This window comes from Vigna angularis, chromosome 5 (genome assembly GCF_016808095.1).
Source record: "Vigna angularis cultivar LongXiaoDou No.4 chromosome 5, ASM1680809v1, whole genome shotgun sequence".
Lineage (NCBI taxonomy): Eukaryota > Viridiplantae > Streptophyta > Magnoliopsida > Fabales > Fabaceae > Vigna > Vigna angularis.
The window spans coordinates 30764384-30788022 of record NC_068974.1 but is presented as its reverse complement, the minus strand read 5'-3'; the positions used below and the strand labels follow the sequence as shown (position 1 = coordinate 30788022).

Sequence of the window (23639 nt, the reverse complement as noted above, 5' to 3'; positions counted from 1 at the left end):
ACATAATATATCCACGTCTATGATTAATAGTTATATGAATTGCTACATTATAAAAACATAAAAAATAACACATGGAATACCATGCATAATTATATTTATTTTTTAAAAGTTTTAGACATGAGCACATACTGAAATTCAAAACGGACAACATTATGTTATGAACAAAAGATATTCTCATATGTTTATTGTTTATCCATAGTTTCTAAACCTGATCAAGCAGCAACAGTTTTTCTAGAAAGGTGTACTAAGAGACACGTTAAGACAATTGATTTGTATATTGTAGACAAGGGAATCCTATATTTTCCTGTCTCAAATAATCCCCTTAGAAATGGCCAATAGCAAACAATCAAATAAACACTGCAAAAAATCTCACCAATTCCACACTCGTTCTTGCTAATTGGCACCACTGGTTGCATTCCTAATAACTTGATAGTTATTGCTGAGAAATGCAACAGCAAAATGGTAGTGCCTGGCAAGAAAACTAGGGATTCATCGAAGGTGTACCTGCCAGCATCCTTGTCATCTACAACATCAGTTGTTGGGGGTAAATCTTTCTTTGTTATGTCGAATACAGTTTCAGATATTCTTAAAATCTTAAGTAGGACGCTGAGAAAAGCACAGAAACCAGCATTCATGGGTGTTATTATTGACATCCTTTGATTATTCCACCATGCTTTTATTGATAACCCTGCTGCTAAATATTCTGATACAGTGTATACCTTGTAAATTACTATAACAGAAACTGGAATACATATGCCAAGGTCCTGAATTAAACACAATACAAAGTTATAACCTTCATATTATATATATCAAACATTAATATAAAGATATAGTATAAAGAAAATTATTGAATATTGATAAATTTTAGTGATAAAAAGTAATTAGTAATTATAATGATCAATTTATAAATTAAAAATTATTAGTAACTAAAATAGTTTCAACAATTAGTTTCTAAATTGATAACTAAAATAGTTTTTATGATGAATTAGTCTCTAAATTAGTAACTAACATTAGCTACTATCAAGGTTTTTACTATAAAAAAATTTTAAAAAATAATTTCTCAATTGACCTCTAAACATATTTTTATTACTAAAATTAGTTGTTATTTAAAAATTTTCTTTAAAGTTTGACCTTTCGAATTGCATCAAACCAAAATAAAATATATGTTGTATCATTATGCGCAAACAAATTTAGACTCTAATAAGTAAAAATTTGTGTTAATCTCTCCTTAAATTATTACTAATTACATTAACCATTTTCAGACATTGATATTAATATCATATTATAAAGAAAAGTATAGGTATGATGCATATACAAATAGAAGTTACTAAAACACAATCGGTTCTACAATTTCTCTAACATACTAACTTTAGTAAGAGATGCTTTATGCAGTTTTCAAAGCAAAAACACAATATACAGTGTTTAGTCACTTGCAAAAGTAAACTAAACTAGGATTTGTGTTTTGTTTAAATGTTGATGTTGTTGTTTGGTTTGTTTACCTGTGGCAATAAATTGGAGTTGGTGATGATGCAGTGCGCAAGAAGACATGCATAGCATAGTTCAAACACTGTTCGCAGCCCCCAGTTGAGAATCCACATATATGCTATGCACTGCCTCAAAGTAAGCTTATGAAAAAGGGTGCCAAAAATAGGACAGTACTCGCTTACAAAGATCTCCAGAAACCCTGTGGCCCATCTCTTCTGTTGGACCATTGCAGTTGGGCCACCTCCTGGAGCAAAGCCCGTGAAGGCAATTGGGTTTGGTGTACAAAATTCTGATCTCCACCCTCTTTCATGGATTGTCAGTCCAGTAAGCACGTCCTCTGTTACTGATCCATATATCCAACCCACCTATAATTTCCATCAAACCAATTTCAGCTTCAATTTCATTAATATATATATAAGAAAGATAAAATTATTTTAGTGTTAATGAGTATTATAAATTGAGTTTTAATAAAAATAAATTTTATATATTTATTTTTCATTCTTATTTGAATACCTGTTTGCCCCATCCTGTGCCATATTCATATCCACAACCAGCAACTTGGCTTGCTGCCTCAATAACCTTTGCAATATTAACAGCATTTGGTGAATCTGTCCTTCCTTCCAAAGCACAAGCAGCTGACTTCATAAACTCTTTTGAAGCTCCAAATTTTTGTTTCAATTCCTTCTCTGATATGCTGTTTCCTGAAAAAATGCGTAAGATAAACAATGGAAGCCATGAAAAATGTTCTTAATTGTAGTTTTTAAAGCACACTTGAATTTACTATTATATATACATGATTAAAACAACATATACTATATACTAAACATGCTACTAAATTATAACAGTAGCTTGAGAAATTGAAAATCCATGAAAACATGAACGTATCAATGTAACATGTACGTACCCTTGTCAACGTAATCTGGAGAAAGACCATAAATAACTTTTCTTCTATGGAAGCAGTTTGTTCCCCCGTAGAAAGGCCCTTGCAGCCCAGCTAATCCTGCTGCCATGTACTGCATTATATAGAAAGAGATTTTCTTAGAAGTAATAAATTGACCTAACTTATATATATATATATTTTGAAAAGAGTTATTTTTTTGTTGTGTAAAGATTAGTATTTAATTCCAATGACCTTCATCAAAATTGCCATCTGGTTTCCAAAAGGATCGTCCTTCAGTGTAGCGTAGAATTGTTGGGGACATTGAACAAATGCAACTTCTTTTTGTCCTTTGGGATCGAGTAAAATGCACAATGCATGATGAACAATCTTTGGATTATTTACGATCATGTCACAGTCCACGTTCAGCATAAAGGGAGCATTGGTTATCAACCCAGAGACTCTTGTCTGAAATATAATCGGAAGTTGAATTAAAGCTTCCAAAAAGATTATGAGTTTGTAATGAAAAGCATGGCAAAAAGATGAGTGTAATTAAAGAAAGAATTCACAAACTGAATATACTATACAGAGAAACCTAACCATATCAGAAAATAAAAAAAGAGTTTCTCACCAATACATTCATGGCACCAGCTTTGAAATGATGAGAATGTTTTGGCCTCTTCTCTCTAGATATATAGATCAAATGAGGTAACCCATTTTCAAGGTCTTCCTTGTTCTCCCATATAACCTTACAAATTCATAGTATAAAGTAAGCAGTGGTATTTCCTTTAAACTAAGAGTGAAATATAACATCACAGGGTTTTTTGTACATATATCTCTTTGAGTAATAAAAATGTTATTTCAAGACTATAAAATATGAAAATTAATGTATTTGAATTAATTAAAATAATTAAATGATATATGTAACTACTATATAAAATACATTATTTACCCTAAATAACACTGATACATACTACCAAAGAAAAGCTAACATATATCAACAAACTCTGTGTAAGTATACTTTTTTAAGAGAGGTTCTGTCTTTACGCCACAAGTTATCCATGTTTGCACATCAAAATCAGATTGTGCAAACAGACACAAATTGTATATGATTAATAAAACTTGTGCTCACAGTGAACCTTTTATTTATTTATTTATTTATTTATTCAGGAAAGTATTTATATATGTAATAATTATTGTAGCAAATCCATGTTTGAGATACTTGTACGTAACATAAACAAATAGAATTGACCATTTAAAAACAATCACATGACAAGAGAAGATATATAAAAAGAATTATGTGACAGAGAAGATACATATGATGTTAATGAATATAGAAAACATGAAATTTGTTTGATATGTTTGAATAGTTCAACAGATGCGTAAATAAAGAAGTGTTGGATATACCTTGATTATGGATGGATGATTTGTCCTCTCAGTGTTTGAGAAAACAGCAAAGTCTCCATGACTTGGATTTGATTTTTGGGATGCTTCCAATTCTATTTTTTGGCTAAGATCATTGTACATATTCTGCCAACACACAACAAGACAATTTTGAAAGTTTAATAGAGACACCATCCTGGTTTAATCTTAAGTCAAATTAATATTAACTTAGTTACTATTTTATTGATTTTAGTTCTGTTGTTTGTCTTTAATTATTATGTACTCTCTTTAGCAATTTCTTATGAAAATCAAATTTAAAATTTTTAGAGGTTGTAATCTACATAAGATTTTAAAATAATGTAAATACGTTTAATTCTATTAGATAGAATTACCGAGTTTCGGAACATAACAAAAAAATTGTGACATTTAACTATATTTTAACATGTTACAGATTTTTTTTTAAAGATTAATTACGATGAATCTCTTGTAATGTTTTAGTAGTTAAGATACATAAATATCACACTATACCCACAGTTTCATTCAAACCCGTGATAATTTCTTAACCTCTCATTATTTCTCCCTTTTTAGTGGCCAAAACTTGTATTTTTGGCATTACATGTTTTCTTTATTTGTCGAATAATACAAACATTAATACAATGATTTATCCCATTTATCTTTCAGTCTTACATACCTTCTCTAAGATTAACTCAGTAGACCAATCTTGTCTTTAGTATTATAAATTAAGATTTCGGATTTAATATTATTAGTTAGCAAAAATGATATTTTTAAATCTATTGTTTGAAGTGAAAAATCATACGAATATTAAATAAAAGTTAAAATGATAAATATATTAATTATGAGAAAATTTGAAACGGTTAAAATAATTGAAAAAAAGTGGCTCACAATGTTAGCAATAATTTAACAAATATATAAAATTTAGAAAAATATTACTATTGAAATATGGACTATTTTTTTAATCTTGAAAATCAATTAATTGATTCTCATATAAAATATTGGAAAGAACATTTCTTCTTTTATAAAGTCTTTATAAAATGATATTTGATATGGATAATAATTATATATATTATGCTAAATTTATGCGATATCTTTCCCATAAAGCTTAAAATATAATTTTAATGTAACTTTTACAGGAGAAAAAAATTAAAATAATCATGGAATAATCACCTTCATCTGTAACCATTCTTGTTTGAATTCTGGTGTGTTACTGGCTGTTGAGACTTCTGGTTTGGCAGAGAAGTATCTGAAGGGAGCTCTAACTTGCACATCATACTTCTTACAGAATGGTACCCAAAACTTTGCAAATTTGGAGGCTTCTTGAAGAGCGTAGAAGGTTAGGGGTGAACAACCATCGTCAGAGACATAACAAGCAAGCTTCTGAGGTGGGTAATCAAGTGCTAACAGAGACAACACAGTGTTCACTGTGATAATAGGTGGTTCAAGAACAGGGTCTGCTGTTGTCACAAACATATCCACTGCTGGAACCTCCTGCACACTGCTCACAAAATTCATTAATACCAACAAAATTCATATGCATGCATACCCAATGACAAATTGCAGTCTATACCTTAAAAACATTTTGAGAAAACCATATATTTTGGTTGTCCTTACTAGTACTTTAGACTGTATTAATGTAAATATGACGAGTTAAAGTAGTAGTGAATTATATATATAATACGTTTAGTTTCTAGACTTGAGTGTAAGAAATCTTATATAACAAAAGTTAACAAACACATGTAATAGTAACAACTAAATGTCATAGGATGTAAAAGTATAAATTGCTTTTATTCACGTATAACATCTTATACCGATAGCTGTCATATACATAATATATATATATATATATATATATATATATATATATATATATATATATATATAAATGCTATCTGATTGTTAGAACAGAAATATGTTTTATCAGTAATAGCAAAAGTTGCTCGTGGAAAGAGATAGCAACAGTTGATGATATAATTTAAGGTTTTTCTTTATAAAAGAAAGTAATAAAACAGTTGATGATAATTAAATTAGCAAGACATTGAAGAAACAGATAGCTAGCTAGCTAGCTATTGTAAGTAAATGGAGTGAATAATATAAAGGATACCTTTGTAAGAGACGTTGTGGGTAGGTTTTGATTACTGCTGGACTCCACTGAGTGGAGAGGGTGAAAAACCAAGAGATGGTGAACCATGATTCGCAGACAAAAGCAAGAAACCAAGGGAATGAGTAGTTGCTGACAGAGATAGCTCGGTAACCAAGCTGCAACAAGAGAAGGACTAAGAGCAAGCTCTCCGTTACCCTTTTATAAGTGTGCTTGTACCGGTGTTTCTCATAGAGGGGGAACGAGTTTTGGTTGGCCATTGATATGAGTCAAGGTGTTAAGAGAACTCTGAGTGTGTGTGAATAGGCTGACAATGAAGGAAGGTGTATTTATAAAGAAATGAATGTCGTAAAAAAATTGTAATTGGTCATGTGCTAAACAGACAAGAATTGACAGCTAACATTAACATTTACCGGCCGGCCCTAAATGCTTCTTTGTTGTTATTTTGGCAGCAGCCAGCTCAATCATTGGATGGTTTATTGTTAACTTATATTGTACCTCGTTTTCTAGTAACTTTTCATTGGCTATATGGGTTTTAGCACATATATACTATATATATAAGAAACTGCAAAAGCACATAACTAAAATAAAGATAAGAAATATATATCCACAATAAGCAAAAATGAATATTCATATTAATAAAAGAAATTATATATCCTTTTTTCTCTTTTTTAAGGAAAAAAACAAATACTAAAAATCTTTGAAGAAAACTAATATTTTTTTATTGGAATTTTCTCTCAAATATAATTAAAAAGAAAAAGGAGAAAAATGAGATGCTTAACTAATGAAGCATGGTCTTTTTATATAAGAGGCAACCAAAGCTTCCAAGAAGTTTCTACCAATGTGAGACTTCTTTCCTTTAGAATCTCTTACTCTTGAAGATTTTGATTAAATAAATCAAATCTTCATACCATACTTTGTTATTTATGTTGCTTATTTTTCAACTACTCTCCAGGATGAATCTATCAACCACTTTTAGTGCTTTTGTAATGTTTGATCTTATACACATCATAATATTCATAAAGCTATCGACCACTAATGCACACAGTACTCGCGACATTTTTATCATCTCCATTTCAATGCTAGAACTCATACTTGAGAATAACATACAATTATAGGAAATGAGATAGAAAATGACTTGCAATCTTGCATGTTGAAGCACCATAATATCTTTAACAAGTATTTCCGAGAAAGCCAAATCTTTCTATCTTTTCTATCTTGGTGAATCTGCATCCTTAAAATCTTGTTTATCAGTTCCAAGTCCTTCAATTTCTACATTCTAGATTTGCTGAAGCCTACCTCCAACATGTCATCCACAAACAACAACAAAATGATAAAATCATTCTTATCAAACTTATTGCATTAAGTACAATGGTTTGAACTCCGTCTTTTGTAACAAATGCTAATGAAGGAATCAAATTCTCTTATACAAACACCTACACGTTTTCTTTAAATTGTACAATTATTTGTTCTACTTATAAACCAAGTTTTCTTATTTCTTTAAAATTTTTAGGTTATAGCATCATTACATCTCTACTAACAATAACCTTGTGGGTAGTGGGACCCCACATGTGATACTCCTTCACATTGCCCCTCCGGAGGATAATCCTAGTGATTCCCTCACATCAAAATGAACTAAGTCTAATATGTGTTTGTTTTTTGTGGTGTTTCTAACAAACTTCAATCTATGTTGTTTGCTTATCACACAGTGCTCACAAAAAGATAAATCAAACTCCTTGAGCCTAGGTAGGAGATTATGTTATGCAAGAATTTACAGACCTTGCTCTGACATATGTCTAAGTCAACAATGCCACATCATTGCTTATTCTTGACTTGTCGATGCAATTGTTGCATTTGTTTCTTGCAACGTATCTCTCATAATCACATATAAATTTGCCATGATCTTATCTCCTTTTATCACTACTAGATTCCCTCTCATCGTCTTTAAGATTCCACCTTTAGTGTGAATTTTACACTTAAGGTAATCTAATTGCGCAATAGACAATAAATTCTTCTTCAAGTCCTTCACATGTCATACCCCTTGAATTGTGTGACCAATATTGTCATACATTTTTATTTTAACAATATCAAATCCAGCAACCTCTACGGCATGATCGTTCCCCATGAACACGAATCCACTTGAGACAAGTTTATAAGTGTAAAACTAATCTCAATTTGAGGTCATGTGCCAAGTTGCACCTGAATCTACTATCACCTATCATGTATACATTTTCCACCGTTAGAGCTGATTACTGCTTCGCTCACTAGAATATCTACATCCTCCGAAGTACTTGCAACACAGCTTTGTGTGATTAATGTTTCATTGTTCTTTCCTTTACTCTTCCAATGCCAACAATCTTTCTTGTCATGCCCCTCTTGCCATAATGACAGCATTTGAGACACTTTTTACTTTGAGATGTCGATTTATAATGAGTTTGACTCCCACTAGATCCACATTTTGTTGATCTACCTCTTATCATCACCAAAGTCTCTGCTTGCTTCGAACTTTCAATCATATCTACTTTGTTTTTCTACATGGATCATTCTTTAAGAATAACTCCGACAACATCCTCAAAGTGTAAGTTCCCATTAGTATTGTTAATAAAACTGCATCTGTCATTCAAGTTTGAAAAATTGTTTTCATTAATTTTTTCCCCACTTTTGATTAATTTCCAAAGATTTTTTCTCAATTGCCATTAGACAACAAATGTCCTTTCTCTTAGTTGCTTTCAACCCCATTTTTCATAATGAGAAATTTTTTTCATTGAACATCTCTTTCAAACCAAAAACAAGCTCTAATATCATAGTTGAGTATCAAGATAGATAAATTGTACAAACACATACAACTAAAAGTAAATATGAGAAAGATATTGATAGACAAAAAAGAAAAATTTATACTAATAGAAAAAATTACATAACCTTCTCTCTTGTTCCAAGAAAAAAAAATACTAAAAATCTTTAAAAGAAATTAATATTGTCAAACTTTTCTCTCAAATATAAAACGAGAAAATAGGAGAATGAGATGCTTAACTAAATAAACATGGTCTTGGGTCAACCAAGATTTCCATAGAAGTTCTAACATTCGATCCTTCACACATACGTATGAAACAGTAGAACATAGAAAGATACATGTCACAGGAAAAAGTTGTGTTGTGTTGTGATCCATGACATTACGTAAATTATTAGGGCACTATTCTGTAACACAAGATACTGGTCCATGTGTTTGTGTTACATACTAAAAGACACACCGTAAACTCGAGAGGACCACTAAGGTAGAGGAGAAGGCAAAGATCAAAGTTTCATGTGAAGGTGATCGCTGATGATCAGTGTTTCTCTGCATTACGGTCCCATCTCAGTCTTCCAAAGCATTTTCAACCACACGGATCACAAATTGCAGCTAGATTTGTTTGATCAAGATGTAGATATCACATTCGTAAACACCTGTAATTCGAGATACATGTTTCCATGGATGGAACGTTTAATTCTCAATCAAGGAAAAAGTTGCCCTAAATATATTTGTGCCAAAAGCTGATGTTACTTTTTGTCTATACTATATATACAAAGAATTGATATTTTTTACAGACAAGAAGAAAAACAACTTTTGAGAATCAATATATTAACACTCAGTCAAAACCTAATCTATATTGATGTTTGAAACTAAAAAAAGTTAATTAAAATATTAATCTTTTAAGTTGTGATTTTTTTAACTTAAGTGTAAAAAAATTATCCCTCTTTCGCTACAAGGCTTAAATAGTTTTAACAATATTATGTTGGATCACGGATTACATATAAGAGAATTGTACCTATAAGAATTTATTAAGACTTTGATATTATTATTTTTTAAATATATTTTATCACACTACGTTAATTGATAATTTTATTTATATTTTAATTTTTTACAAACTCAAAAATTTAATTTAATTATATAATTGAATGTGTTTTTCTTCTTGAGAATCATCACCTTAGATAAGATTTTTTTAGTCTTAAATTTAAAACCAAAACTATGATTTTTGTTTTTTGTAAAATGTAAGTTATAAATTTAAGACCGAGACTCTTATATTAAAAATATTTTTATACGGTTCTTGATTTTTTTTTTTGTTTGATATCCATACTTCTCTTTATTAAAAATACTTAAAATGACATTCAATGATACAACTTACTATTTCATTACTTTAGGGAGAAACTGGATTTGCTTTTTCTGAATTCGTGTTAAATGATACTCAAATCGTTTCGTTTTAAAGTTAAGACTAATATTTTTATGTTTCTAATAAAGTAACAATCAAATATTTTTTAATGTTTTTAAATAAACTACATTCTATTAAAATAGCCACACCATGGCTTAACGTTGTAAGCATGGAGTTAGATTCGGAGACCCCTCTCCCTTCTCATCTTTTGTTTGGCAGAAGGAGTTTCGAGTTGAGACATCCTGAAGCTTGTCAATAATAGTCGTCTTCTTGCTATGGTTAATACTGAAGGTATAAAATCTCCTTTATGGGTACAATTTTATCACATTTAGAAGGTTTACTATGACCTTTCTTGAACTATTAATTAAAATTAATTTCATTGTTTTATCTAGAATTCACTCAAATTGGGTTAACTAAACTTATGTTGAAATCTTTGTTAAAATATAGGTTTTGAGAGTCATCAGACGTAGGCTTCGTGAATGTCTATATTGAAGTCGTTTAATATGTTGAAGATGTTGAAGTGGTTGCACAAGTTGTAGTCTATTGAGCTATGATTGATAACTAGAGGACCTTTGACGTATCCACAAAGATTTGATTTGAATGATTGACTTGAGTAATTTTATTTAGGAAAGGAACACAAACTAAACATGGAAGCAAGTATTATTCTCAAGTTGAGAAATGGGATATTGTTTGATTTATTTTCTTATACTTAATTATCCGGATTGTTTTTGTTTTGGTGGGAGTGTGTTTAGTTAGTCTCTGTTTTAAAAATAAAAAATCAATTGTGTCCTAATTTTTAAAAAATTGTTTCAATTAGGTTTTCTTTTTAATTACTAACGGCGGACATGATATATGTCAATCTATGTCTTTATTAATTTTCAAATTTTTAAATTTTTAATTTTTTTTGTTGCCACACGTTAGGATACTAACATAAAAATTTATGTTACCAAATGTCATGTCGCTGGTGCAACACCTGGTATTATCGGTACCACTTGTTAGGATACTGCCTTGTGTCACTGGTATAAAGTGTTATTGTGTTGATTTGAGTTTAGTCCTTATATATATTTATTTAATTTAATTTAGTCAAAAAGAATTTCTGAGTGAAAATTTATTATTTGTATAAATGTAATATTTATATTTTTATTAAAAATAATTTTTTAATATATTATATTATTATATATATTATTAATTAATGTTTTGTTAATCCATATTTTTTGATAAGATTAAAATTAATTAAATATAAATAATTTAAAAAAAGTATTTAAAGCTAATATATTATTAATCCATATTTTTTTATTAGAATAAATTAATTAATATTATTTATATAAATAATAAATTTGGTCCATTTTTAATTTGGATCAAATTTATTATTTATATAAATGTTGTAGTAATATCTATATTAAAATTTAGCGATTAAAGTTATGATTAACAAAACATGACTTAATAATGTAATACGTTAAAAAGTCATTTTTTAATAAAAATATACATATAACATTTATATACATAATAAATTTCAAAAACGTTTCTTTAACAACGTTTATTTGTCAACGATTTGACATTCCACGTAGTGGTTGTCGATTGGCTGAAATTGAAAAAAAAATGTATATACAATTAATTAGGCGAGGGCATTATGGGAAGGAAAAAATACAAAATTTTGTTTCGCGCTTTCCCTATTATTCTTTCATCGCAGTTTCGTTCTCTCATATCTCGCGTTCTCTCAAATCTCTCATTCTCTCATCTCTCTCGTTCTCTCATCTTTCTCGTTCTCTCATGTCTCTCGTGTTCAAACCCTAAAGCCTCATCTTCTACTGGACCGTTGGTATTGTGCCTTCTCGCTATCTTGGACGTCCGTCTTGTGCAACATTGAAGCCGTCTTCGACGTCCCTGTCCAGCATTGGTATTGTGCCTTCTCGCTGTCATGATGTTTTTTGGTAAGTAGAACTGTGAGAACCCTAACCATCTTCTCCAGCATTGGCGTTTTCGTGTTGCGCGAACCCTAACCATCTTCTCGACCATTGTTGTTTTGTTTATCTTATAACTGCAGGTCCAATGGCAGCCCAAAAAGGAAATGTAAGATGAAACAAAGGATAAGATTTGAAGTTATAGGCTCATTTGGTTATGTGCAAAATCATGAGGGAGTGTGGGTTCCCAAAGAGAACGCCCCCAATGAACAGCGTGAAGGCGGACAAGACGAGGATAATTAATAAGCCAGTTCTTATACAACACTAAATGATGTCATCAACCGCATCGAACAACTGCAGACCTTCGTTGGTACAAGATTTGACGCCTTCGAAACGCAATTTGGAAACATGGACATGGCCATGGGAACAAGATTTGACGCGCTGGAATCGCGAGTTAGGAACATTGAGGAACAACTACAACACTTGCGTAGTGACTTTGATAACGAACCTGGTAGTTAGAATTGGTTGTTTATACTTAATTACTTTCATTAGGAACATTCATGGATTATTGTGTTGCTACTTCAATATTGTAATGTTTTCAATACTCAAGTGCTTTATGGATATTTAAAGTTTTCATCATCAATGTTTACATGAAGCTTTTGCGAATTATTTATGACAAATACTTAAATGAATATACCAAATTAGATAACCTCGTGTGTAATGGACTTTTCAACAATAAAATCGAGTGAAAACCATTGGATTTATGTCAAAAAATTTAAAATTTTGACCATGGTCACCCAGGTTACCACAATTGGCTCTTGTAGTACAAGTTTCTGTACAAAAGCCAGATTTTGTTCGTGTAAATGTTTACCACATAGTTGTAAACGATTACAAGTGTGTTTTTTGGTGCACAAGTTTCAGGACTTCACCTAAGTTGCTCATCTCATAAACATTGTTCCTTTCCTCCATCATGGGGTGCCCAAACATGACTTCCCTCACTCAACTCGCACTTAAACACCAAAATCAAGTGAAAACCACTACACTTATGTAAGAGTTACAAATTTTGACAATGGTCACCCAGGTTACCACAACTGGCTCCTACAGTTGAAGTTTCTGTACAAAACCCAGATTTTGTTCGTGTAATCGTTTACCAACCAGTTGTAAATGATTACAAGTGTTTTTCTTTGGTGCACAAGTTCCAGGACTTCACCTAAGTTGGTAGTATCACAAACATTGTTCCTTTCCTCCATCATGGGGTGCCCAAACATGACTTCCCACACTCAACTCACACTTAAACACCAAAATCAAGTGAAAACCATTGCACTTATGTAAGAAAGTTACAAATTTTGACAATGGTCACCCAACTTACTACAGTTGGCTCCTACAGTTGAAGTTTCTGTAAAAAATCCAAATTTTTTTCGTGTAATCATTTACCAACCAGTTGTAAGCGATTACAAGTGTGTTTTTTGGTGCACAAGTTTCAGGACTTCACCCAAGTTGCTCATCTCATAAACATTGTTCCTTTCCTCCATCATGGGGTGCCCAAACATGACTTTCCAGCCTATACTCACACTTAAACACCAAAATCAAGTTTAAACCATTGGACTTATGCAAGAAAGTTATAAATTTTGTCCATGGTCACCCAGGTTACCACATCTGACTCTTGCAGTACAAGTTTTTGTACATAACCCAGATTTTACTCGTGTAATCGTTTACGAGCCACTTGTAAGCGATTACCACTGTGTTTTTTGCAGCAGAACTTTCACCACTTGTGCTAAGTTCATCATCTCACAAACATTGTTTCATTCATCCATCACAAACATGACTACTCAATCAAATTGGCCAATTTATTCATTAACATTCCAAACAAAATCTCATTTCACAATGACAACAACGAAGGGAATAACATTTCAATTAACATTAACAATATTTAACGGAAGCAAAGATGCATCTTTTATAACATTGAACAAAATAGGTTACATTACACTAATTGTTCATCTATGTACAATGTGTATGACTTTCTTTTAACAAATCAATACAAATATCACTTATTTTTTATTCTAAGCACTCCATTTCCAGTGTACGGAGTCCTAAGCGCTCTGCTCTTGTAACGCCTTCATGATTCGACTCTCACATACGTCGTCATTGGAGGTTGGTTGGCGTACATGCCACCTGGGGAAACAAAGCCACTGTTCATGGAGGGTTCTGCACGAGGCACACTCTGTCCACCAGCAATGAAGAAAATGGAGGGAGAACGCATTTACCTTGCTCGAAGGACCATGGTCACCCATTTCGCACAATATCCTGAACAAAGAAGACGACGTTCAGCAAACCTTGCAGAGATAACGAAAATGGGAGAGAAAACGAAGAGGGAGAACAAAACATCAAGAGAGAGAATGAGGGGATTAAGAGAGAACATTGATTTCAGATGAAACATGGTAAGGGGTATATTTGGAATCCCAAATTTCTGAAACTCTACTTAATTTCGACGTCACTTTTTAAAAATTAAATTAAATTAAAAACGGACCAATGGGCTGGTGACACCTGACGTTGTCAAAATGGTGTTAAAAACTCGTTAAAATAGAAGGGTCCAATAAATTTTGTCTCAAAGAGAGACAATATTGTCAAAAATTGAAACTAAATTGAATTAAAGAGACATATATGAAGACTAAATTGAAATCAAGACAATGACATTTAGTATTGACACTAACACATGACAATACTCTATTATGTGGCACCAGTGCCACATGTCATACTAAGAACGTGACAACAAAATATTTTACAAAGAAATAATTAAAACACCATAGAATGACATGTGACATGTCGTTAACATCGTTAATAACTTTTTTAAAAGATTTAGTTAAAACACTTTTTTTAAAAGTTAGGACACAATTGAAACTTTTTAAAAAAATAGGACCATTTGAATAATTAAGTCATATCCTTAAATAGAAAAAGATAGATACAATATAAAAAATTATCTAAACTTCCCTTAGTTTCTAGTTCCAAAAGATGAAGATATTTGTTTGATAATTTAGATTTAGTATAATCAAATATGTGTTGATTTAGAGATGCAAGGATTATCTCAAGAGCTACATCAAAAACCATCCATAGTCTTTGAGGGAGAACAACTTATACTATAATTTCTATTTTCTCTTTTTGTAATTCTTCCTTTTGTTTCATACATCGAAGGATAAACATTCTGGGTTGATTCTTTAGTGGTTTTGTAGTAAATTTTGAAGTTTTGTGTTCTACATGTTCAATTATCTAATTTTGTGACAATGTTTGCTAATATAATCTATTCCTTTTAAATTTTGATTTCTTCTCTTATGACCATTTTTAAAAAATTCATTTATTTATTTATTTTAGAATTCTATTTAGTTTGTTTAATTCTAACAACTTCTTAGTTTGCTTAATTCAAGAAGTAAATTTATATAAATATTAAAAGTATGCACTTGGAACATTAGAGATGCTTAATAAAATAATCAAGATTGTGCTATATTGTGTATTCTTTTTGAATTGTAATTTTTGTTCTTGAAGTTGTCTTTGAACGCTTGTTGAGAGGCTTTATTTAGATTTTTTTGTCAGTTTACTTAATTATGATAATTTCTCATTTGCTTAATTTAAAGGGTAAAAGAGTATAAATATTAAAGGTAGACACTTGGAATGTGAGAGATAATCACTTATTGACGTTTGTTTGGAACTTAGGTGAATGATAATAATTTGATATCTAATGAAGAATTAACTGCAAATAAACTGAAAATCAATAAATTTCTTTTATATTTATCTCCAGTTTTTTAAATATTGTATATATGATTGTTAGAAGTCCTACATTGACTAGAGATAAGACCAATTTATAATATATAAGTAGGTGTAAACCTCACCTTATAAGTTGGTTTTGTGGGGTTCAATTAGGTTTAAAGTCAACTTCTTAACAAGGTATCAAAGCTATGGTTACATTGGTGTGTTGGAAGTTCCAAATCTACTAGAGATAAGGTCAATTTATAATATATAAGTGAGTGTAAACCTCACCTTACAAGCCGATTTTGTAGGATTGAGTTAAACTTAAAGTCCACTTCTTAACAATGTTTTGGGTAACAAATAACCCAATTTCAAGCATTAGACAACCACTGTAGTGCACTAGACAACACTATTAGTCTTAGATGGTTACCCTATTGAAAATTCAAGTGTGTATCTAAGTCTCAAATTGAATAAAATGAGAAAATAGAACATCATATAATGGTAAAGACCCATTAACCCATTATCTTATGATTTTGAGTGTGGTGTCAATTCTTTATGTGAAAAATCGGATATTGACAAGATGTTTTCATATGCATTAAATACCAATATTTTTTTTTACGAAATTAAAAATAGTCCTACAAAAACTATTAAAATTGCATGTCAAAAATTTTTGTATCAAATATTGCATGTGAAAAAAATCACTTTATTACCAAATATTTTTTTATGAACTTATTTTTTTATTATGTAAAAAAATAAAACTTAATAAATCATTTAAAAAATCAATTAATTTTTTTTATAATTTGAAAGACTTAATAAATCATTAAAATTTCATAAATATTAAATTAAAAATTTTGAAAGTCATGTTTAAGCCTTTATAATTTATTCGAAAGCCTTTAAAATTTAATAAATATTGAACTAAAATTTTCAAAAGCCGTGTAAAAAATTTTTGTACAAAAGATTCAAAAACTAATAATATCAAATCAATTAAATTTTTTTATAATTTGAAAGAATTAATAAATCATTAAAATTTAATGAATATTGAAATACAAATTTCGAAAGCTATAATGCATTTAAAAAAATCCACTAATCCATTGATTCCATTATTATTTTTATCAGTGTGACAATATATATAAAATTATAATTGAAATCAATAATAAGAATGATAAATTATATAAATAAAGTTTAACAAAATTAACAAATGTTGAAATCCGAATTCGACAAAACAATTATCGGATGTTGATTGGGAAGAGGTTTGGATTGATAAAAGGAAGAATCTATTTCAACCAATATGTCCTTAGACACGACTATATATAGGGGTGGGCAAACTGCACTATTTGCACTACATTATAAATCTATTACAATTAACTATAAAATAGTTCAAAAAAACTGAACTAAACTATTTTTTAGTTCAGTTAAGTACAAAACAGTTCAGTTAACTACAACACATTTTTCTTCTTTCATAAGATAAGTTTTTCATTTTTTATTATTTAAGAGACACTGGAGAGAGTGGATCACTGACCCAATAGAACATATCCCAGATTTCAGAAATTGTTGAATTTCCTCTTACTTGTTCTTCGGTTCTAATTGTTTGATACTGAGAGAAATTAATCAGAGGCACAACAGAACAAGGGGATGCAACAACAGAACCTCATTCTTCCTTTGGCTTTCTGTAGGAAGGAAAGCAGAGATTGGATGGTTGAATAAAGAGAGATTATATTAAATCTGTTAGTTGATCATGCAGGGGTGACGACGCAACAAATGCAGTTTATATATGTATGGTTCAGGTACTATAAGGAACAAAAGTTTAAGGTTGGGTGTACTTTGATTAATGCTTTGTTTATATTTCTGTCTAGAAAAATATAAATCAGTTAACCTCACCCAACTGCTAACTGCTATTTGATTGTTTTTCTATGTGTAAAACATATGATGCCCATGCTTAATATGCTATGTTTCAGTTCCTCTGTCACTGGATACAATTATCGCAGAGGTGAAGACTGATACAGGACTGATTCAATTAATCTGGTGGCTAATCACCAATGTTAGTCAACTGCGTTTTAAATAGGATTTAGCTTGTTCCATTTGAAGAAAAAAAAAACATGGTGGGCAACGCCGCATCCAGCCAGGGCAGGGTCCCAATTTCAGAAATAATTGGAAAGGAGAGAGGGATAGAAAAGCAGGCAAAGTCACAGTTTCAGAAATAATTGGAAAAGAGAGAGGGATACAGTTCTAGTTCTCCTACAGTTAACTGAACTAAAATTGTAAACAGTTCAGTTTTAAAAATTAAACTATAAAATTTAAGTTTTTAGTAAAAATGGATTAGTATTTTTTAGTATTATATAGTACACTTAACTATAGTTAAGTATGGATTAGTTTATTTTGCCCAACCCTAACTATATATAATATAGAAATCACTCAGAAAGGGTGAACAATTAGCTAGAATAACTAGTACGTGTAACGAAACTAATTACAAAAGAGGAAAAATCAGTTACATTAAAATTACCTTCTAAGGAGCTGTTTTTAGTATAATGTAACCGAATTTTGAAATCCAATTTTTCCTTTATATATGTTTTGTGTATGTTTATAATGTATTTTTTTTTAATACTTCAAGTCATGTATTGTATATGTTTTGTTTGTTTTAGGATATTGAAATACTTCCTAAAATAAAAGATTCCATTTTGATAAATATAAGAGTAAGTAACAAGATTATATTAATTAACAATAAGAGGGTTACTCCCTACACCACCCCATATTGCTTCCTGCACCACCACATTTTTTAAAAATTCCAAAACTATCCTTTATATTTTAAAATATCCTACACCCCCACATTTTTTCTTCAACGGATGTCGATATCCGTTGAAGAAAAAATACTTCAAGGATATGTCACATCCGTTAACGTATGTCGCTACATCCGTTAACGAATGTCGCTATATCCGTTCAAGTTTTTTTTTTAATTTTTCGTTTATTAATTTAATATTTTTATATAATTAGTTAAATGGATGTGGCCACATCCGTTAAGATTTTTTTATTAGTTTATTAATTTATTATATTTTAAATTAATATATAAATATTATTTAATTTTATTTTAAATTTATTACATAATTATATATAAATTAACTTTATTTTATTTAATAAAATAATTATTATTAATTAAATTTATATATTATTATTTAATTAATTATTATAATATTTTTATATAATTAGTTAAATGGATGTGGCCACATCCGTTATGTTTTTTATTTTATTTTTAAGTTTTTAGTTTATGGATGTGGTCACGTCTGTTGATGGATATCAAAGGTGAAACATATGTTGACATCCGTTGAATGTGAAACGGATGTCGACATCCATTTTATTGGAAGGACAAATTAGATATGAGATGGTGCATGGAGCATTTTATGGTGGTGGAGGGAGCAAGACTCTAACAATCATTAGTTTTAGTCTCGAGGCCCATTAATCATCCATGGTTCTTTTACATAAGTGTATAAAACACCGTGTTAAAATAATTGATTTGCATATCAAGGACAAGGGAATTCTATACTTCCCTTTCTCAAATAATCCTCTAAAAAATGGCCAAAGGCAAATTATCAAATAAATACTACAAAAAATCTCACCCACTCCATTTCCATTATGTGTTGGCATTAGTGGTTGCAATCTCAATACCTTGATAAACATTATCGTCAATTGCAGCAACAACATGGTAGTGCCTGGCAAGAAAATTAGGGACTCATCAAAGGTGAACCTACCAACATCCTTATCATCTCTAACATCATCTGAAAGAGGTACATCTTTCTTTGTTATGTCAAATACTGTGTCAGATATTCTTAACAGCTTCAGTAGGATGCAGACAAATGCACAAAAACCAGCATTCATGCGTGTTATTCTCGACATCCTCTCATTGTTCCACCATGCTCTGTATGACAGTCCTGCTGATAAATATTCTGATATAGTATATATCTTGTAAATTACAAAAAATGCAATGGAAATACATATTCCTTGGTCCTGCATTAAGCAAAATACAAAATCAACATTTATTATATATTGAAAAAAATACAAACAATATTTTATTCATCAATGGATTTGGAAATTAATAGACTATAAATCTGGTTGACCTGTACATCTCATTCCATATTGGCATCTCTATGAGTAAACTTTTGTTCTACACTACAAAGTCACATAATCTTTAAAAATTGTATTAACATTATTTTGAAAAAGCTCACCATGGGTAAGAAATTGGAATTGGTGATGATGCAATATGAAAGAAGACATGCATAGCACAGTTCAAACAGTGGCTTTAGGCCCCAGTAGTTGATAATCCACCTATATGCTAAGCATTGCCTCAAAGTAAGTTTATGGAAAATGGTGCCAAAAATAGGACAGTGCTTGCTAAAGAAGATCTCAAGCTTGTAAGCTTTTCTTTAATTTTCAATTAAATGAAAACAACACACAGGATCTTGAATTTTCATGATACTCACTATTTTCTCATACACAGTAAAGAAGAACTAACCTGTGTCCATTGTGCACTTCTTCCTGTCTCTTCCTGTCAAATGTTCTCTCTCCTCTTACTCCTCCTTAATGCCTTCTTGATGATATAGAAGTTGTAGGATGGTTTTCTCTGTCAGTTTCTCTTCTTTTCTGAGAACGTTACGTTCTGTATATCTCTTCAGAAACTTAATGTGTCACAACAGAATTAAAACTTTTTCCTCTTTTATGATATTTTAATTAACTTTAATAAAATACCAAAATGCCCTTTTAGAGTGAGAAGAGAGGGATTAATTTTAATAACTCTAAAATAATCCCAATAACTTTAATACTTTAATATTCTAATAATCATCACATTAGAATCCTTACATTAAAATTATACTTTAAATTACATGAACCAATGTAAATTATTAATATAATTTAACATTCTCCCACTTGGTTCATGTGATGACTTGAAGATCTAAAATAAACTTTAAGTGCGCACCATTCATTAGAATTATCAAGTCATCATCCTTATATGAATTGAAATAATCGGATCATGGCGGGCAAAAGTCATGATCGACAAGATTCCTTCCATGTATCACATAATCAAAACAACTCAACATAACTTTAATCAATCTTATAACTTTCATGTCTCTAAAGGAGACCTATCATGTCACCACAATCAATAATACATGTATATAATTTAATGTGGATAACAATAGAATAAAGAGAAACATAACTTTAATTGAATTCACAAGTGTCATGACAGTACAAGCATATAACTATACATATCTATATAGATAGATAACAACATCATGTTAACATTGACTTATCCATAATGCCCATACTTTCAACATGGCCAATAAAAGTTTTGGGCGGTAGTCCTTTAGTTAACGGATCTGCTATCATCAAATCCGTACCAATATGCTCAATCAACACTCTATGTTTCTGCACTTCTTCTTTGACCGACAAGTACTTCAAATCCATGTGTTTAGCACCCTTTGAGTACTTATCATTTTTAGAGAAGAAGACGGCTGCGGAATTATCACAATAAATCTTTATCGGCCTAGCTATACTGTCAATAATACCAAGCCTCGATACAAAGTTCCGCAACCACAAAGCATGAACTGTGGCCTCAAAGCATGCCACGAATTCAGCCTCCATGGTGGAAGTAGCAATAACTGATTGTTTTGCACTTTTCCAAGAAATTGCTCCTCCAGCCAAAAGATAGACATACCCAAATGTGGATTTTCTTGAATCCACACATCCAGCATAGTCTGAATCCGAATAGCCAATCACTTCGAGATGATCTGACTTTCTATAAGTGAGCATGTATTCTTTGGTACCTTGTAAGTACCTAAGAACTTTCTTTGCAGCTTTCCAGTGATCCATTCCGGGATTACTTTGATATCGGCCTAACATTCCAACAGCAAAACTGATATCTGGCCGAGTACAAGTTTGAGCATACATCAAACTCCCAACCACTGACGCATAAGGAATAGACTCCATGGCCTTTCGTTCCAAATCATTCTTGGGACATTGCATTTGACTAAACTTGTCTCCTTTCTGAATTGGAACTATTCCAGGAGAACATTTTTCCATTCTGAATCTCTCTAACACTTTATTAATATAGCCTTTTTGAGACAAACTTAACAATCCTTGTGATCTATCACGGAATATTTCTATTCCTATCACATAAGATGCCTCATTCATATCTTTCATTTCAAAGTTGTTAGAGAGAAACTTCTTTACATCATGTAACATACCAATATCATTAGCAGCAAGAAGAATATCATCAACATATAGAACCAAAATAACAAACTTACTCCCACTGACCTTTATGTATATACACCGATCAACGGTGTTCTCTACAAAACCATACGAAGTTATGATATCATTAAATTTTAGATACCATTGACGGGAAGCTTGTTTTAGTCCATATATTGATTTCTTTAATTTACACACTAGATTTTCTTTTCCTGTTATGGTGAAACCTTCTGGTTGGTCCATATAAACTTCCTCTTCTAAGTCACCATTCAGAAAGGCGGTCTTTACATTCATTTGGTGAAGCTCTAAATCATAATGAGCCACCAAAGCCAAAACAATTCTCAAAGAGTCCTTCTTAGAAACAGGAGAGAAGGTCTCTTTGTAGTCAATGCCTTCCTTTTGAGTGAAACCTTTGGCGACTAATCTAGCTTTATACCTTTCAATATTGCCTTTTGAGTCATGTTTAGTCTTAAAGACCCATTTACAACCGCCTCTTTTTGAACCCTTAGGCAATTCAACTAGATCCCATACTTTATTGTCATCCATTGATTTCAACTCTTCTTTCATAGCATTCAACCAATTCTCTGAATTATTACTTTCCATGGCTTGTCTGAAAGAGACTGGATCCTCATCAATGCTTAAGTCACATTCATGTTCAACAGAGTAAACCACATAATCATTCGAAATAGCAGGTCTTTTCTCCCTTACAGACCTTCTTAATGCTGCTTCTTGTGGTTCCTCTATCAATTGCTCATTTATGACTTGCTCATTGTCAACTGGCTCAACATTTATACGTTCATTTTGTGGGATTGGAACATTAATTTGTTGTCTCTGCTTGTTGTGTGACTGTGATACAACAAGAGGGATAACAACTTCAGAAGAGACATTAGATGTAGAAACACTATCAGTATGCTCTTGAATGTCCACTATTCGTGATTCCTCACTCCCACTAAATTGACCATTTTCAATGAACCGAGCATTTCCAGACTCAACTATTCTTGTACTATGGTTAGGGCAATAAAATCTATATCCCTTTGACTTTTTAGGATAACCGATGAAGTAACCGCTAATGGTTCTTGCATCAAGCTTCTTTTCATGTGGATTATATAACCTTACCTCTGCCGGACAACCCCAAACATGAAGATGTCTCAAACTGGGTTTCCTTCCAGTCCATAGTTCATAAGGAGTTTTAGAAACTGCTTTGCTAGGAACCCTGTTAACCAGATATACAGCAGTCTTTAATGAATACATCCACAAAGATAAAGGGATATTACTATGACTTAACATACTCCTAACCATATCCATAAGAGTACGATTTCGTCTTTCTGCTACACCATTTTGTTGTGGTGTACCGGGCATTGTATACTGTGCACATATACCCCGACTTTCAAGGTACTTTGCAAATGGACCTGGACATTGTCCACTCTCATCAGTTTTACCATAATATTCACCACCTCTATCAGATCTCACCACTTTTACTTTTCTATCTAATTACCTTTCCACCTCATTTATGAACACCTCAAGGGCATTCACTGATTGAGATTTTTCATGCAATAGATATATATAACAATAACGTGAGAAATCATCAATAAAGGAGATAAAATATTTTTCACCATTCCAAGATTTAATGTCAAAAGGACCACAAATATCAGTGTGTATTAACTCAAGAAGTTGACTGCTTCTTGTGGCGGGATTCTTTGATATGTGTTTTGTTTGTTTACCCTTAATAC

The 23639-nt window shown here is 31.2% G+C and overlaps 2 protein-coding genes across 2 annotated transcripts; both read right to left on the bottom strand.

The window, feature by feature from the left end:
- Positions 1-58: 58 nt before the first annotated feature.
- On the bottom strand, positions 59-6147 carry LOC108340648 (cellulose synthase-like protein H1). Its single transcript, XM_017578151.2, has 9 exons — positions 5865-6147; positions 4931-5258; positions 3770-3892; positions 2994-3110; positions 2618-2830; positions 2390-2498; positions 1999-2186; positions 1500-1850; positions 59-764 (listed from the first exon to the last, which is right to left on the bottom strand). The coding sequence occupies exons 1-9, from the start codon at positions 6119-6121 to the stop codon at positions 213-215; spliced, it is 2238 nt and encodes a 745-aa protein (XP_017433640.1). The 5' UTR covers positions 6122-6147; the 3' UTR covers positions 59-212.
- Positions 6148-19131: 12984 nt separating this feature from the next.
- On the bottom strand, positions 19132-20195 carry LOC128196723 (cellulose synthase-like protein H2). Its single transcript, XM_052878235.1, has 3 exons — positions 20186-20195; positions 19899-20089; positions 19132-19680 (listed from the first exon to the last, which is right to left on the bottom strand). Exons 1-3 carry the CDS (start codon positions 20193-20195, stop codon positions 19132-19134), a joined length of 750 nt encoding a protein of 249 aa, XP_052734195.1.
- Positions 20196-23639: the final 3444 nt, after the last annotated feature.

Coding starts and splice junctions, on each gene's coding strand:
- LOC108340648 (XM_017578151.2), bottom strand. CDS start 6,121: ATGGCCAACCAAAACTCGTTCCCCCTCTATGAGAAACACCGGTACAAG. Junction 5,259..5,864: donor CCACAACGTCTCTTACAAAG/GTATCCTTTATA, acceptor TTTTGTGAGCAG/TGTGCAGGAGGTTCCAGCAG. Junction 3,111..3,769: donor ATCATCCATCCATAATCAAG/GTATATCCAACA, acceptor TGAATTTGTAAG/GTTATATGGGAGAACAAGGA.
- LOC128196723 (XM_052878235.1), bottom strand. Junction 19,681..19,898: donor ATTCCAATTTCTTACCCATG/GTGAGCTTTTTC, acceptor TGCTTAATGCAG/GACCAAGGAATATGTATTTC.